Source organism: Dipodomys merriami, unplaced genomic scaffold (assembly GCF_024711535.1).
Source record: "Dipodomys merriami isolate MVZ:Mamm:240054 unplaced genomic scaffold, mDipMer1.0.p SCAF_7, whole genome shotgun sequence".
NCBI lineage: Eukaryota > Metazoa > Chordata > Mammalia > Rodentia > Heteromyidae > Dipodomys > Dipodomys merriami.
In genome coordinates, this window is record NW_027206290.1 from 67,019,017 (window position 1) to 67,033,968 (window position 14,952).

At 46.7% G+C, this 14,952-nt stretch overlaps 1 protein-coding gene across 2 annotated transcripts in view; it reads left to right on the forward strand.

Annotated features, from left to right (window-relative positions):
- Dnaaf9 (dynein axonemal assembly factor 9) overlaps positions 1-6,082 on the forward strand; it is a 128,540-nt gene extending 122,458 nt beyond the window's left edge. Inside the window, exons 35-37 of one of the 2 annotated variants that reach the window (XM_070006875.1) lie at positions 332-397; positions 1,619-1,712; positions 2,725-6,082. In XM_070006875.1, the coding sequence (XP_069862976.1) occupies positions 332-397; positions 1,619-1,712; positions 2,725-2,837 (273 nt within the window). In that variant the 3' untranslated portion in view covers positions 2,838-6,082. The remainder of the gene's footprint in view (positions 1-331; positions 398-1,618; positions 1,713-2,724) is intronic. The other variant, XM_070006874.1, reaches the window with a different exon arrangement.
- Positions 6,083-14,952: the final 8,870 nt, after the last annotated feature.

Below are 14,952 nucleotides of genomic sequence, written 5' to 3' on the forward strand. Positions count from 1 at the left end.
ACAGGTGTGCACACCACTCCAGGCTTTGGATAAGCTCTTAAATGGTACTTGAATATAAGACCGTAGGCTGTCCCTTTTGTCTAGATTCCCAGGAAAGAGAATCTGCAAGTTGGCAGGTTAACATTAACAAAGCTACTGGGCTTTCTCCCATTTGTTCCCTCCTTAGGTGGCAGATAGGCAAGATGTTATGTTTAAGTCAAGCTAGTTCTTATGCTTTCCCTTTGCTGGGGGCTTCATCATGTAACTGACTCCCAGAGCCCTAGGCCTTCAACATTCCATGTACTCCCAACAACTCCTTTGCAACTTGTTCTCTCCCTCCATCTCGGCCTAGAAACCTCAGAGGAAAGCTCTGAAGACTCGGGGAATGCTGACCCAGCAGGAAATCAGGAACATCCACGTGAGTGTCCTTCCCTGGCCTCTCCCCCCAGGGGTCCAGTGCTGTCCTGGGCTATATAACTCTTGTGTTTTGGATTTCCTGAGGGAGGAACTGTTTATGGGGCATGCTGAAAGTCTTGCTTCTCTCAGACCACAGAGGGAAGCTAGTTATGACCAGCCTTGCAGCTTTAGTTAGAGAGTAATGACTTGGACATGAAATGGAGGAGAACCAGTACCTGTGAGAGTTACAAGTAATGGGAGGCCTGGCCTTGTCACTCTGTTCATGTAACTGCAGACTATCTGTCCAAGATGAGCCATAACTAGGAATCAACTAGGGCCCAGAAAAAAACATTCTACATCCAGAGTGCTCATGAGAAAGCTTTCAGCTTCTGAGGCTAAGATGAAGTGCCCTTGATGAGCCCCCTCACAAATTCCTAGGCTGATGCTTAGCCTCTGCCCCAGGTGGGCTCTGTCACTTGTCCCAGTGATGACTGGATGGGGCAGAGAAAGACTCTGGGACTCCTGGAAGGCCCTTAGCATGAAGCATCTACCAGCCTGGATACTCCTTGGGAGAGCACAGTGGGCATAACAGAAGACAGTACTCATAATGCAGGTTCCTCAGAAGCAGACCTGGAACAGGATTTGAGTACAGGTCAGTTGTTTGAGAAGGGATTCTAGGAGACATTAAACAATGTATATAAGCCGGGCGCTGGTGGCTCACGCCTGTAATCCTAGCTACTCAGGAGGCTGAGATCTGAGGATCGCGGTTCAAAGCCAGCCCGGGCAGGAGAGACCGTGAGACTCCTATCTCCAATAAACCACCAGAAAACCGGAAGTGGCGCTGTAGCTCAAGTGGTAGAGTGCTCGCCTTGAGCTGAAGAGCTGAGGGACAGCGCCCAGGCCCAGAGTTCAAGCCCCACGACCGACCAAAAAAAAAAAAAAAAACAATGTATATAGAAGATAAGAGATAAGAGAAGCAGAAATGGCCATTGAAAGGCATGCTGTTAAACCAGTGTCGCTGTGAACAGTAGAAACTTAATTCCATTAGGAACTCCAAGAAACCCTCTTGTGAGAGGCAGGGAATCACATCAGTCACTTGAGGTTACTATTGGTGTTACTGTAATCTTCTGCTTATCTATATCAGAGTAGACTAAGACTATCTTGCTAGTTGTAATAGGCCAGTTTGTTTTTAATGAGTGAATATTAGAAAGTAGTCATAATTCTAACAGGAGTCTTCCAATAGGTGAAACGCCATCTGGACCCCCTACCTGCAGGCTACTTCTACAATGGCACCCAGTTTGTCAACTTCTTTGGTGACAAGACTGACTTTCACCCACGTATCCTTAGACTCACCTTAGTCCCTGTGTGGAACCTGGGGTGGCTAAGCTGGGAAATGCAAGCCTCTCTGAAGGACAAGTCTGCAGTCCTAGTGCTGGGATACACCAGGACAAACCTCAGGGTTGCGCATTTTATGTAGGCCTTTTATTTAATATTTATTTATTTACTTACTTATTTATTTTGTTGGTCATGGGGCCTGAACTCTGGGCCTGGACACTGTCCCTCAGTTCTTCAGCTCAAGGCTAGTGCTCTACCACTTGAGCCACAGCGCGCTACTTCCAGCTTTTTCTGCTTATGTGGTGCTGAGGAATCGAACCCAGGGCCTCATGAATGCAAGGCAAGCACTCTATTACTGAGCCACCTTCCCAGCCCCTTCTGTAGGCCTTTTATTTTATTTTTATTTTATTTTATTTTTTTGTTGGTCGTGGGGCCTGAACTCTGGGCCTGGGCACTGTCCCTCAGCTCTTCAGCTGTAAACTTGCGCTCTACCACTTGAGCCTCATCCCCACTTCCAGCTTTTTCTGCTTATGTGGTGCTGAGGAATCAAACCGAGGGCCTCATGCATGCAAGGCAAGCACTCTACCACTAAGCTACCTTCCCAGCCCCTATGTAGGCCCTTTAAACTTGTTGAAATTAGAGTTGTCCTTTAGTTTGCAAATGGTAATGTTACTCTGTGGAGTATAGTTTGAGTGCAGTTGTGGTAACATCCTGCAAGGTCATGATTTACAAGTTAGGAATATGGCCTGGCTATAGCGGTTCACCTGTGAAAAGATGGAGGGTGAAATTTGAGACTGGGAGCTGCTATATTCAGGCTTCCATTCTAGGATCTCATAAAGGCCTTCTATCAACCCCTATCAGTCTTTGTAGGTGTGATGCTGTCTGTCAGGTACCTCAGTATCCCCTGCCTAACCTGCCTCTAGCTCCCTCTGGACCAGGCAGTTTCCCTTGTCTTCCAGGCTCAAGGCTCTCTTCCTTAACCACACACCACTCTCTTCCTTAACCACACACCAGTCATGGACCAGTTCATGAATGACTACGTGGAAGAAGCCAACCGGGAAATTGAGAAGTATAACCGTGAACTAGAACAACAGGAATACCATGACCTCTTCGAACAGAAGCCCTAGAAGCTGGGCCTGATGTCCACCCACAATGGGTGAATGAATGGGGTATCAAGCCCCAGCTCTCCCAGAGGCCTCTGGAGGGTCTTTCTCTGTCCTCGTTGGCCTGTGTGTGCTGGCTTGAGTACATGTTGTCTTTGTTCTCTCCACAGCGCTGAACTCCATCACCTGCACCATTGCTGGGGGGTGGGGGTGGGATCTTCAAAGATGAGCAGTCAGGGCTGCCAGTATGGCTCTGATCTCTGATAACAGTATTTTCCTTGGTCTGTTGAGGCACCATGGGAGAGTGTGGGCTAACCATTTAGTTTGCACAGAGGAACTACTGGGACCTACCTACCCTGGGACCTAGGTATCCAGATACCCTGGCTATCCAAATGGTTACTATGCCTAGGAGCCAGACACCATCCCAAGATGGCCCTCCTTCCTGATGGTGCATGTTGTCCCTGCATCCTTCCATTGAAGGAGCCCTGGGACCTGTCCAGCAGGTTTGCACAAGCCCTGCCCAAGGCCAACCTATGGAGCCAGGAGCTCAGATTGAGAATCATAGTACATTCTGAATGAGAAGGATTCCCTGATAAGCAAGGTTGAAAGAAAGGAATGATGTTTTCCAGAAGTGTGTAGCTCTTGAGGTAATGTTAACCACACTCCATGGTTGGTTCTTGAGCTCTCTGATAGCATGGTTTGATGTCCCAAGTTCAGAGACAAGAGCAAGCCCGCTGTCCAGGCTCCCAACAGTGCTTCCCCTTGCTGGCAAAAGGAGTGTCCTGTATCCTACCTGGGACCTGATCACTCTTAAGGTGTCCAACTCCAACACCCAGTCTTCCTCCCATCCATACTAAGGAAGGACAGCTTTCAGCCATTCACTTCAGGAAACGCATGCCCCTAAACCTTGCTCTTGGCCCTGGATTTCTTTGGCTCCTGTGTATTGGGAGTTTCAGAGCTTCCATACCCAATCAGAATTCCTTCCAGTGGTTTTGTTTCTAACTGGACCATAAAACAGAGGGGAAATAAAAATTGTGTCCAGCTCAGCCTTTGAAATTAAGTGTGCAGTGGTAGGGGATCAGGCACTGATATTAGATGATATCTCCTAGGACTTCAGCGCCTCAGTTGCTTGGATTGTAAATGTTTCCTGAACTTCACATACTTCTTGCATGCCTTAGGAAGAAGCACATAGTTGAAACCAGCATAGTTTTTTGGTAATGTAGAGGGGTTTTGAAAAAGACTCCTGTTGCAGAGGAGAGCCAGGATGGAGCACACATGTCCATATGCCTGGTCACAGGGAGCCCTGCATGCAAGTAGCAGAGCAAGGCTTTGTCAGTAAAATATGCTTGTATTAGAAAAGAAAACAATTTATACTTGAAGCCAAATGAACAAAGCTGCAAATACCATTATATGAGAAATCTTGCATTGAGAAAGCTTCCTGAAACTCAGGCCCATGTGCTCTAGTCTTAGCTCCAAAAGTCTAGGAGCCTCTGACTTCTGGCTGGCCAGAGGCCAGGGTCCACAAAGACCTTGCCTCTGCTTCAGAATCAATAACATAGATCTTAAGTGCAATTGATTAATAAGCAATGAGTTACTGTAGCTTCCTTTAGCTCTATTGAGCTCTTTTTAAAAACTCGGAACATGAGCAGCCTTAGAAAAGGGAAAAGGGGGTTGGGGGTGGGGGTCGACAGGGGAATCACAGGCCATTTAATTCTTTGACTGTGAAGTTGTTGATGGATGCTCTGGATGTCAGAGCTCAAGCCATTTCCTTGCTGCCCTGGCCTGGCAGTCTGGCTGCTGCACAAGAGTTTTTAAAGAGGGTTCAGAGTCCGCGGGACAGCGGGCCTTCCGGCCATGTGGGGCTGTACTACATGGCACACTTGGTTTCTGACCATTGTCCCTAGAAATGCTCTCTCACCAATCTGCCCCTCAGTCCCCATTCCTCTCCAGGTAGAGGGGAAATGATTACCTCAACTTGAATATGAAACTGTGATTGAAAAAAAGGGCAAAATGTTAACAAGTATCAAAGCCAAAAAGGCAAAATGGGCTGAGGCCTCTACAGACGCTCCCCAGCCTGCTCGGGAGTGTGGAGGGGCACCCTGGTGAAAGGGCATTCCTGGGCACGCTGCTGTGCTCCTGGTGAAGGGCACAGCACAGCACACTGTGAGCTCTTGGCGGATCATCATGAGCACTGTTCCTGAGAACCTGTTCTGATCACGGAGTTTTAAGACCCACTCTATCCCTTTGGGTCAGGGAGTGAGGTCTTAGGCTATCTCCAGAGGAAAAGCCGTGACACTGTGTTTTAGCTTCTGACCTTGGCAGTGGACACCAGGGACAGGCAGGGTCCTCCAGGGGCTGACGTGCTGCTGCCAGCTTCGTGTTAGCAGCTTCAGTTTCATGTCACCAGAGTGAATGTGATAATGGTGAACTCGCTGAAGTTAGGTGTTTTTTGTTTTAATATGGGGTTTTGTTTTTTTGTTTTTTTTTTTTTTATGATTGGAAGGGAGGCCGTAGAAATTGGAGAAATTGGAGATCACCCTAGCAAAGGGTCACTAGTGAGGAGTTGAATTGGCCCCACAAGCCCTGGGGCCCTGAACAAAGGCCTGCACGCTGGCCTAAGCTGAAATAAATCACTCCTAAATTGTTGGGATTTTGGAGAATTTTTGCACAGTAATAAGCTCTGGATTGCTCTTTGGGCTTCTCAAAAGGGAAAAGTTCAATTCAAAGATTGTAAGCTACTAAGTATTCCAGCCATGTGGCTGAGTAGTTGGATAGTGTACCTCAAAAAGTAGGTGAGAAATGGCTTCCTTGTTGCTCCAGGGGGTCAAATACTAATGATATGAGCTCACTTACCTGCCAAAATTCACTTTTATACTAGTTTTTCAGTGCTTTAATATTTGTAACTTAAATTTTAAAACTCATATTTACAAACACTACTGTAACTTCAGTGAAACTGAATTGTGTGAATGAAGCTTTTTGCTTATTATAGTATTTATTACACTACTTAATTCAGTGAATATATAAAAGTAGCCTTCGATTTATTTTTATATTATTTTACATGTTTTTACCTGCAGTTGTGTACGTGAGTTTACCTTGGTAATTAAGATGTAATGCTAAGGACCAATAAACTATCACCCAACAAACAAGGCCTCCATTGTTGCCTGTCCTGGACACTGCCCCAGGTTCCTTGACAAAAGGGGGGCAAGGGCATTCCTGGGGACTCAAGAATCTTCCCAGCCTGGCTGGGATGTCCTTTTACTGGAGCTGCTATGAGACAAACCCTTGGGGGCTCAGATTGTGGCTTGATGGTAAAGTGTTCACCTAGTATGCATGAAGTCCTGGGTTCGATTCCTCAGTACCACATAAACAGAAAAGACTGGATGTGGTGCTGTGGCTAAAGTGATAGAGTGCTAGCATTGAGCAAAAGAAGCTCCAGTGCCAGACCGTGAGTTCAAGCCCAGGACTGGCACCAAAAAAAAAGTGGGGAGAACCCTTAGGGTTCACACTTCCTTCCCTGGTTTCCATAGTTCACAAGAAGAAGCCACCTTCTCTGGCTAGCAGAGAGGGCCCTGGAGAAACTGGAAAGGAGCTTACAAAAGCCCGGTAGGAAAGCCCTCCCACCTCTCTACCTGCCAGATTCCTCACGCACTCATACCCTGTCCTTTTTTTTTTTTTTCCATTGCTAAAGATAGACTTCATGGCCTGGATGTTAAACAAGCACTCCACCATGAAAAACATGGAACTATATCTCCAGCTCCTCTCCCAGTCTTTATCCTAGCCTGCAGTAGGAATGTGCCTTTACTGACTGAATGACCTGTAATGCGCCTCCAGGTGACCCCTCAAACCCACCTTATAAATAGGAATTACTGCGCTGGGGAGCTGATAACAGACGGCAGAGCTACTGCCCTTGATTCCCTTAAAGCTGAGAACCCTCACAAAGTCAGATCTAGAGTGGGGCCTTGAAACTGCCAATTCTAAAGGAGTAGTTGGCCAAAACCCTGGAGCTCTTAGGAACAAATATAAATTCAGGAACTATCCCTGCAGGTCCAGGTTCCGCTAGCCTAGCATCCACAGCAGGTGGCCTGGGGGTCTGGCAAGCTTACATCCTCTCCCACAGGCTCCACAGCTCCTGAGGGTGGGGAGAATCATAGCCTGTGGGGAAAAGGGCTGATCTGGGAGGGGCTCTTTCCATCAATTCCTACCCCCAGAGGCTCAGGCTTGCCTCCAGGGGAGGCAGTGTTCCTGTGACCTGGAGTTTGAAAATCTAAGGTTACAAGTTCTGTGAGTCCTGTACAAAGCTACGTGGGAAGCTTCTGGTCGATGGGAGGGGGTGACCACAGTGTCACCCTCCCCCCAGTCCACATCACCCAGCTTCCTGCCACTCATCCTGGTGGCCGTACGCCCAAGCTCCTTTACCACCCCACAGTCTTTAGGGATTGTTCCCCCCAAGGAACTGCAAGCAGAAGTTAGTGGGGGAGCTTGGATGTTAGGAAGCAGGGATGGAACAGCATCTTCAACCTGGATATCTCAGTGGAGACCTGGGACTACTGAGAACTGCTTGATAGAGAGGAGGAGCCACAGAACCTGAGAAACCTAAGTGTGATTTAGAGCTGAGGATTTCATGTGGCGTTGCAGTGAGGAACACCAGAAACAGGGATATACCAATCTTTGTCACAGGGTAGAACAGTTGTGTCCAAACAACACAGCCACAGCCCATGACAAAGGGAACACTGTGGTTCGGGTATACAGGGCCTGGAGTGGTACTAGCCTCAATTCCAGCATGGAGACATGGACGGCATCGAGACACCCTCTATGCTGGGTAGCCTCACTCCCCACCAGCAGTGAGCTTCCAGCTTCACAACCCACCAAAAGCAAGACCCCACCTGCTCTAAAGGGGTTCCCAAAATCTGGGAAACCAGACACTGGTCAGGAAAATGGGCTCATTCTGATAGGCCTGGCCAAAGGTCACTTCCATAGGCCCCTTTGGGAGCTGGATTCGCAAAGAAGGGCTTGTTCCCCAGCCGGCATTGTGGTTCCTTCCCTGCAGGTCAGATACCATTCTACTTGACTTTTACACAGTTTGCTTTTGCCAGTCTTTTCTAGTACAAGTCACTGGAAACAAGGTTGTGTTGTGATGGCGGTAGGGTGGATTTTTTTTTTCCAATTTTACTGCTAGTGTATTCATATTTTAATTGGCACATGTTAGTTGTAAACGGGGAGTTTGTTGTGATATTTCCACACATGTACATAATGTATCCCTACTAACCTTACTCTCTTGCTCTCCCCTCTTCCCCCCTCCTGTTTTTGTGGTGCCATCCTAAGGCTTGAACTCAGGGCCTAGGTACTGTCCCTGAGCTTTTTTGCTCAAGGTTAGTGCTCTACCACTTGAGCCACAGCCCCACTTTTAGCTTTCTGGTGGTTAATAGAGATAAGTCTCACTGACTTCTCAAGCTGGCTTTGAATCATGATCCTCAGATCTCAATCTCCTGAGTAGCTACGATTGCATGTATGAGCCACCAGTACATGGCTTTCTTCCCCCTTCTTAACATAGGAGTTTCAACAAGCTTCACTGTTCTATTTTTATACATGTCAAAACTGTATGTATACCAGGTGGTCTACCACTTGAAATACATCCCATTCCTTTTTTTTTTTTTTTTTTTTTTTGTGGGTCATGGGACTTGAACTCTGGGTCTGTGCACTATCCCTCAGCTCTTCAGCTCAAGGCAAGCACTCTACCACTTGAGCCACAGCACCACTTGCAGTTTTCTGAGTGTTTTATTGGAGATAAGAGTCTCTTGGACTTTCCTGCCCCGGCTGGCTTTGAACCGGATCCTTGGATCTCATCCTCCTGAGTAGCTAGGATTACAGGTGTGAGCCACCGGCGCTCGGCTCCCATTCCTTTTTTTCTTTTTTTTTTTTTTTCTGAAGTAAAAGAAAGATCTTTCAGAGCTGGAGATTTACCTCTGTTGGTAGAGCACTCTGCTTAGCATGTGAAAACTCCTGGGTTTGATCCTGAGCACTACAAAAAAAGAAAAGAAAGTCCTGTCCATTGTAATGTGGACAGGCCACTGTTCCACACTGGGGGCACAAGAACAGTCACACTGCCATCTTGAAGGAAAAACTGACAAGAATCACCTGATGACTTGAAGATAAAAGTGGAAAAACCCAAAGTGGAAAATAACCAGTATTTTGAAACATTTCCAAGAACCTTTTGTTACATTCCCTAAAAATCTGAAGAATAAATTTGTCCACAAATTATTCCTTTTCTCCCCAGGCCTCTGCACTGCCCTATATCATGACTAGTTTTTAAAAAGACAGAAAACATTGAATGGAAATAAATATTTATTTCAAACTATAAATCTGCAAAAGAAAATATAAAGTGTGAATGTATGTCTATTTTATCCATACAATACTTGCTGCTTTTCCTGTACCAATAAATTTATCCATGCACTAGTAGTTCCCACATGTAATTTGAGGCCAACCCAGGCAAAAAGTTTGTGGAAACACATTTTAACCAATAAAAAGCTGTACATAGTGGCATGTGCCAGTTATGGCAGGAAGCTCAAGAGAAGGATCATGATCGGGGGGGGGGGGGGGGGGGGGGAATTGCAAAGCCCTATCTCAAAAACAGAGCAAAGCCAGGCTCCAGTGACTTATGCCTGTAATCCCTATGATCTAGTCATTTTCAGGAGGCTGGGATCTGATGATAGAAGTTCAAAGGCAGCCTAGGCAGGGAGGTCCAGGAGATATTTTACAATTAACCACCAGAAGGCTGGAAGTGGAGCTGTGGCTCAAGCACAAGAGATAAGGGACACCTAGACTCTGCCCCAGGCACCAGAATTAAAGGAAGAGAAAGGGATGGGAAGGAAAGAAAGGACCGGAGTAAAAAGGGTTAGAGGTGTGGCTCAAATAACAGTGAGAGGGGAGGGGCATGGGTATGCCAACAGGCTGGCCCTAGGGCTTAAACTGTGGGCCTAGGTACTGTCCCTGAACTTTGGGTTTTTTTTTTTTGTCGATCATGGGGCTTGAACTCTGGGCCTGGGCGCTGTCCCTCAGTTCTTCAGCTCAAGTCTAGCTAGTGCTCTACCACTTGAGCCACAGTGGTTTATTGCAGATAAGAGCCTCTCAGACTTTCCTACCCAGGCTGGCTTTGGACCATGATCCTCAGATTTCAGCCTCCTTACTAGCTAGGATTACAGGTGTGAGTCACCAGTGCCCAGCTTCCCTGAACTAGAGCTAGAGCTCTACCTCTTGAGCCACAGCTCTACTTCTGGCTTTTTGCTGGCTAATTGAAGATAAGAAGTTCAAGAAGTTTCCCACTGGGCTGGCTTCCAACTGTGAATTACAGATCTTAGCCTTCTGAGTAGCTAGGATTATACATGTGAGCCACCAGTACCTTGCTGTTATCACTTTTTTTTTTTTTTTGTCAGATGTGAGGCTAGAACTCAGGGCCTGGGTGCTGTCCCTGAGCCTCTTTGGGCTCAAGGCTAGTGCTCCACCACTTAAGCCACAGTGGTATGAGCCACTGATGCCCAGCTGTTGTTTTTGGTTTTGGTTTTGGTTTTTTTTTTTTGTTTGTTTGTTTTTTGCCAGTCCTGGGGCTTGAACTTGGGGCTGGCACTGTCCCTGAGCTGCTTTTGCTCAAAACTAGCACTCTACTACTTGAGCCACAGTGCTACTTCCAGCTTTTTCTATTTATGTGGCACTGAGGAACCCTGGGCTTCATGCATGCTAGGCAAGCACTCTACTACTAAACTGTATTTCCAGCCCATGTTTTTACTTTTTTTTTCAGTTTTTTTTATTGTGAAAATACTGTACAGAGGGGTTACAATTACATGAGCAAGGTCATGAGTACATTTCTTATCAAGCATTGTTGCCTCCTCCTTTGTTTCCCCTTACCATCCCTTCCCATCTTCCCCCCTTACCCCCCCCCCTTGTTTTTACATTTTTAAGAAACTTTATGACTCCAAAATTTCATGCCTGGATGAAAACCCAAATAATAGAGAAATAAGGACAACAGGAAAAGATGGCTTGATAAAGAAGGTAGTTCTAGTTTGAAACTAAGACTTCATGGAATTTTCTAAACAGACTCCACTTCAACCTCTGTGGTTTTTTGTTGTTTTGTTTTTTTTAAACATTAAGCCAGGATTTATTTTAGTAGAACAAGATAAAAATAGGGGGCTTGGAAGGTGGCTCAGTGGTAGAGCGCTTGCCTTGCATGCATGAAGTCCTGGGTTCGATTCCTCAGCACCACATAAACAGGGGGGAAAAAAGCCGGAAATGGTGCTGTGGCTCAAAGTGGTAGAGCACTAGCCTTGAGCTGAAGAGCTGAGGGACAGTGCCCAGGCCCAGAGTTCAGGCCCACGACTGGACCCCCCCCCCAAAAAAAAAAAAAGATAAAAATAGGGAGAAATACGAGGAAAAGGGAGAAACATTTCCTGCTTCCAATGCAAAAAATGGGGGCAAAGACTCACTAACTTCTTTGTTTTATAGATAAAAATAATTCCATACCTAGAAAGAGTAGAAATCTTACCCAACAGGTTGCTTGGACCTCTCCAGTGTCTCCCCCAATCCATGTGCACCCAGCATCCTGCCAGGTTTGAAGCTAGTGTGAAGGGTGGTCTGAATAAGGCTTTAGGAAGCCTCAGCTCTGGTGACCAGGACAAGGGACCAGTAAGAAGGAGAGCTAGGGCTAAGAGTAAAAAAGAGACGTGATGGGAAGGTGATACCAAATGGACACAGACTAGCCAAGGATGGCCTAGAGGTGATAAGCCATCCAGAGGGCTTGAGGGTCTCCAGCTGGAATTCCGCCAGTGGCAGGTATGGCATTCCAATGAGGTAAGGAGGGGTTAGATGAAAGGTAAAGTTGGCACCAGTGATGGCTCATGCCTCTGTAATTGTAGCTTCTTGGGAGGCTGAGATCTGAAGATCATGGCTCAAAGCTAGCCCAGGCAGAAAAGTCTATGAGACTCTTTATTTCCAATTAACTATCAAAAAGCCAGAAATGGAGCTGTGGCTCAAGTGGTAGAGTACCAGCCTTGAGCAAAAACTCTAAAGGACAAAGAAAGGTGAAGTTGGAGCCCAGACCTGTGGCATTTGCCTCAACACCTGCTGGGCAAAACTACTAGGTCAAGGTTTCATTGGGTCTGTCTATCAGATGCGTATTGGCTGAGCAGCTGAGCTGTGGAGCTAGAACTCAGGTCATGAGGGCAGTGGGACAGCCCTGGAACCTTCCTGCCCAGATGAAATCAGTGACCTGAGAGCCTATAGATTTCTGCCTAGTAATAGATGCTGACAGAGTGCAGCTTTAGGGGTGGGGAGGGCCATAGCGATGTCATCCTCAGGGAAGCAGGTTATTGTTGAATCTGAAAAGCAGGAGTTCCCTGTCCCCTTGGACTAAAATTGAGGGGGAAAATGAGTAAACTACTTGCTTTCATCACAGATTTTGGAAGTTACTTAGCTAAACCAAATATTAGACCCCTGCTAGCTCTAGTGTAGATAGAACCTTTGAACATGCATCCTATGAAGATATAGGTATTTATATTACACGTGCACACACCATTTATTACTTCACCTTACTTCTGATGGATTGTCATGCTTTAGACCACTCTGTGTGTGTCTGTGTGTCTGTGTCTGTGTGCACACATGCTGGTCCTAGGGCTTGAACTCAGGGCTTGTATGCTGTCCCTTACCTTTTTCACTCACAGCTGATGTTCTGCCAGCTGCCAGTGGCTCATGCCTGTAATCTTAGTTACTCAGGAGGCTGAGATCTAAGAATCACAATTCAAAGCCATCCTGAACAGGAAAGTTTGTGAGACTTTTTTTTCCCATTTATTTTATTATTATTTATTTTATTTTTATTTATTTATTTTTTTTGTCAGTTGTGGGGCTTGAACTCAGCCTGGGCGCTGTCCCTCAGCTCTTCAGCTCAAGGCAAGCACTCTACCACTTGAGCCACAGCGCCACTTCCTATTTATTTTTATTTTATCTATTTGTTTTTTTGGGGGTCCGGTCGTGGCCATGAACTCTGGGCCTGGGCGCTGTCCCTCAGCTCTTCAGCTCAAGGCTAGCGCTCTACCACTTTGAGCCACAGTGCCACTTCCGGCTTTTTTCTTTTTGCTTATGTGGTGCTGAGGAATCGAACCCAGGGCCTCATGCATGCAAGGCAAGCGCTCTACCACTGAGCCACCTTCTCAGCCCAAGAGTACATTTCTTTCTTTCTTCTTTTTTTTTTTTTTTTTTTTTTTTTTTTTTTTTGGGTCCAGTCGTGGGGCCAGAACTCTGGGCCTGGGCACTGTCCCTCAGCTCTTCAGCTCAAGGCTAGCACTCTACCACTTGAGCCACAGCGCCACTTCCGGCTTTTTTCTTATGTGGTGCTGAGGAATCGAACCCAGGGCCTCGAGCATGCAAGGCAAGTGCTCTACCACTGAGCCACCTTCCCAGCCCCCAAGAGTACATTTCTTATCAAGCATTGTTGCCTCCTCCTTTGTTTCCCCTTACCATCCCTGCCCTCCCATCTCCCCCCTTTATCTCTAATTAAACATCAAAAAACTGAAAGTGGCATTGTGGCTCAAAGTGGTCAAAGTGGTAGAGCACTAGCCTTGAGCACAAGAGCTCAGGGGCAGCACCCAGGCCCCAAGTTCAAGCCCCATAATTGACAAAAAAAAGCTGGTGCTCTACCACTTGAGCCACACCTCCACTTCTGGGTTTTTGGTGGTTAATTGAAGTCTATCAGACTTTCCTGTGTGGGCTGGCTTCAAACTGAAATCCTCAGATATCAGCCTCCTAGAACTAATTAACAGCTTGAATTAACAGGTTGGAGCCACCAACCCTCTGTGCTCAATCTCAGTCTCTTTCCCTCCCTCCTCCTCTCCCCTCCTCCCTTGTCTTTCTCTCTCAATGAGTAAGAAACCATTGATGAGGAATAATGGTTCGTGAGGGTTGAGGGGACAAGCATAACCAGGCCAGAAGAAGGACCAGGCTGGAGTACAAGGGGGTGGGTGCTATTTGGAAGGTCAAGGCAACAACACTTGCCTGAATAGGGATTCAATGTAGATGAGTCAGAACAATGGAATTCCCATGTCTGGAGCAGCTGGGTGGATGGTAGAGTCAGGAATCCTATTTGCATGCATTTCATTGGATTTGTGTATTAGCCATCTGGGTCTGTTGGGGTGGGAGGTAACTAGGCTGTGACTCAGGAGCTCAGTGACAGGAGTTAGGAAATTTGAGTCAGCCACCACCAACCACAGGTAAAGGAAAATACCAGGAAGCTCTTAGAAGGGAGTGGGAGGCAAAATCCCCCCACCAAGGTTCTGTGTCCTGCTGCCTTTCTTTCCTGGGCAAGAAAGCCCAACCAGGGAGCTGGTAGAGAGTAGTCTCTTGCCAGTGGAGGGGGCTAAAAGACAGCTGTGAGTGGGTTGAGGAACATAGGGAGGGGGATATTTGAAGCAGTTTTCTCTTCAGTGTAATTGCAGCACTTAGGCTGAGGCAGGAGGATCTTGAGTTCAACCTCAGTCACATAGTAAGACCCTGTCTTAAAACAACAAAAATTGTGGCTGAGAAATGGATGGGAATATTTGTTTATTGAGTGGATACTGGGGGCTTGAAATCAGGGCTTGGGTGCTCAAGGCTGATGCTCTACCAATTGAACCACAGCTCCACTTTTGGCCTTTTGGTGCTTAATTGGAAGAGTCTCATGAACATTCCAGCCCAGGCTGGCTTTGAACTGCAATCCTCAGATCTCAGCTTCCTGACTCATGAACAGGCATGAGCCACTAGTGCCCAGGAAATGGTTTAGTATTTATTTTGATTACACAGTCACTCCTAACCCCAGATTTGAATTACAGGCAAATTAAGTGGCAGGCAAAGCCCAAAATGAGCAGAAGGCCCTTTGAAACAGGTGTTGTGTGTCTGGTGGAATCCAGTGGACATGGTTTGATGTCTACAGCCCAGGGAGGTCAGAGGTCCCAGGAGAGGAAATGGGAGAGGTCCACATTCCTCTGCCTGGGTCCCTCAGCTTGCTTGTGCCAATAGGCTTTGAGGAAATGGGTTGGGTTGAGAGGGATGATGAGAAGGATGACATTAATCAAAATGCATTCTACTTATAAACATTTGTTGAATGGTAACCACTTTTTACAAC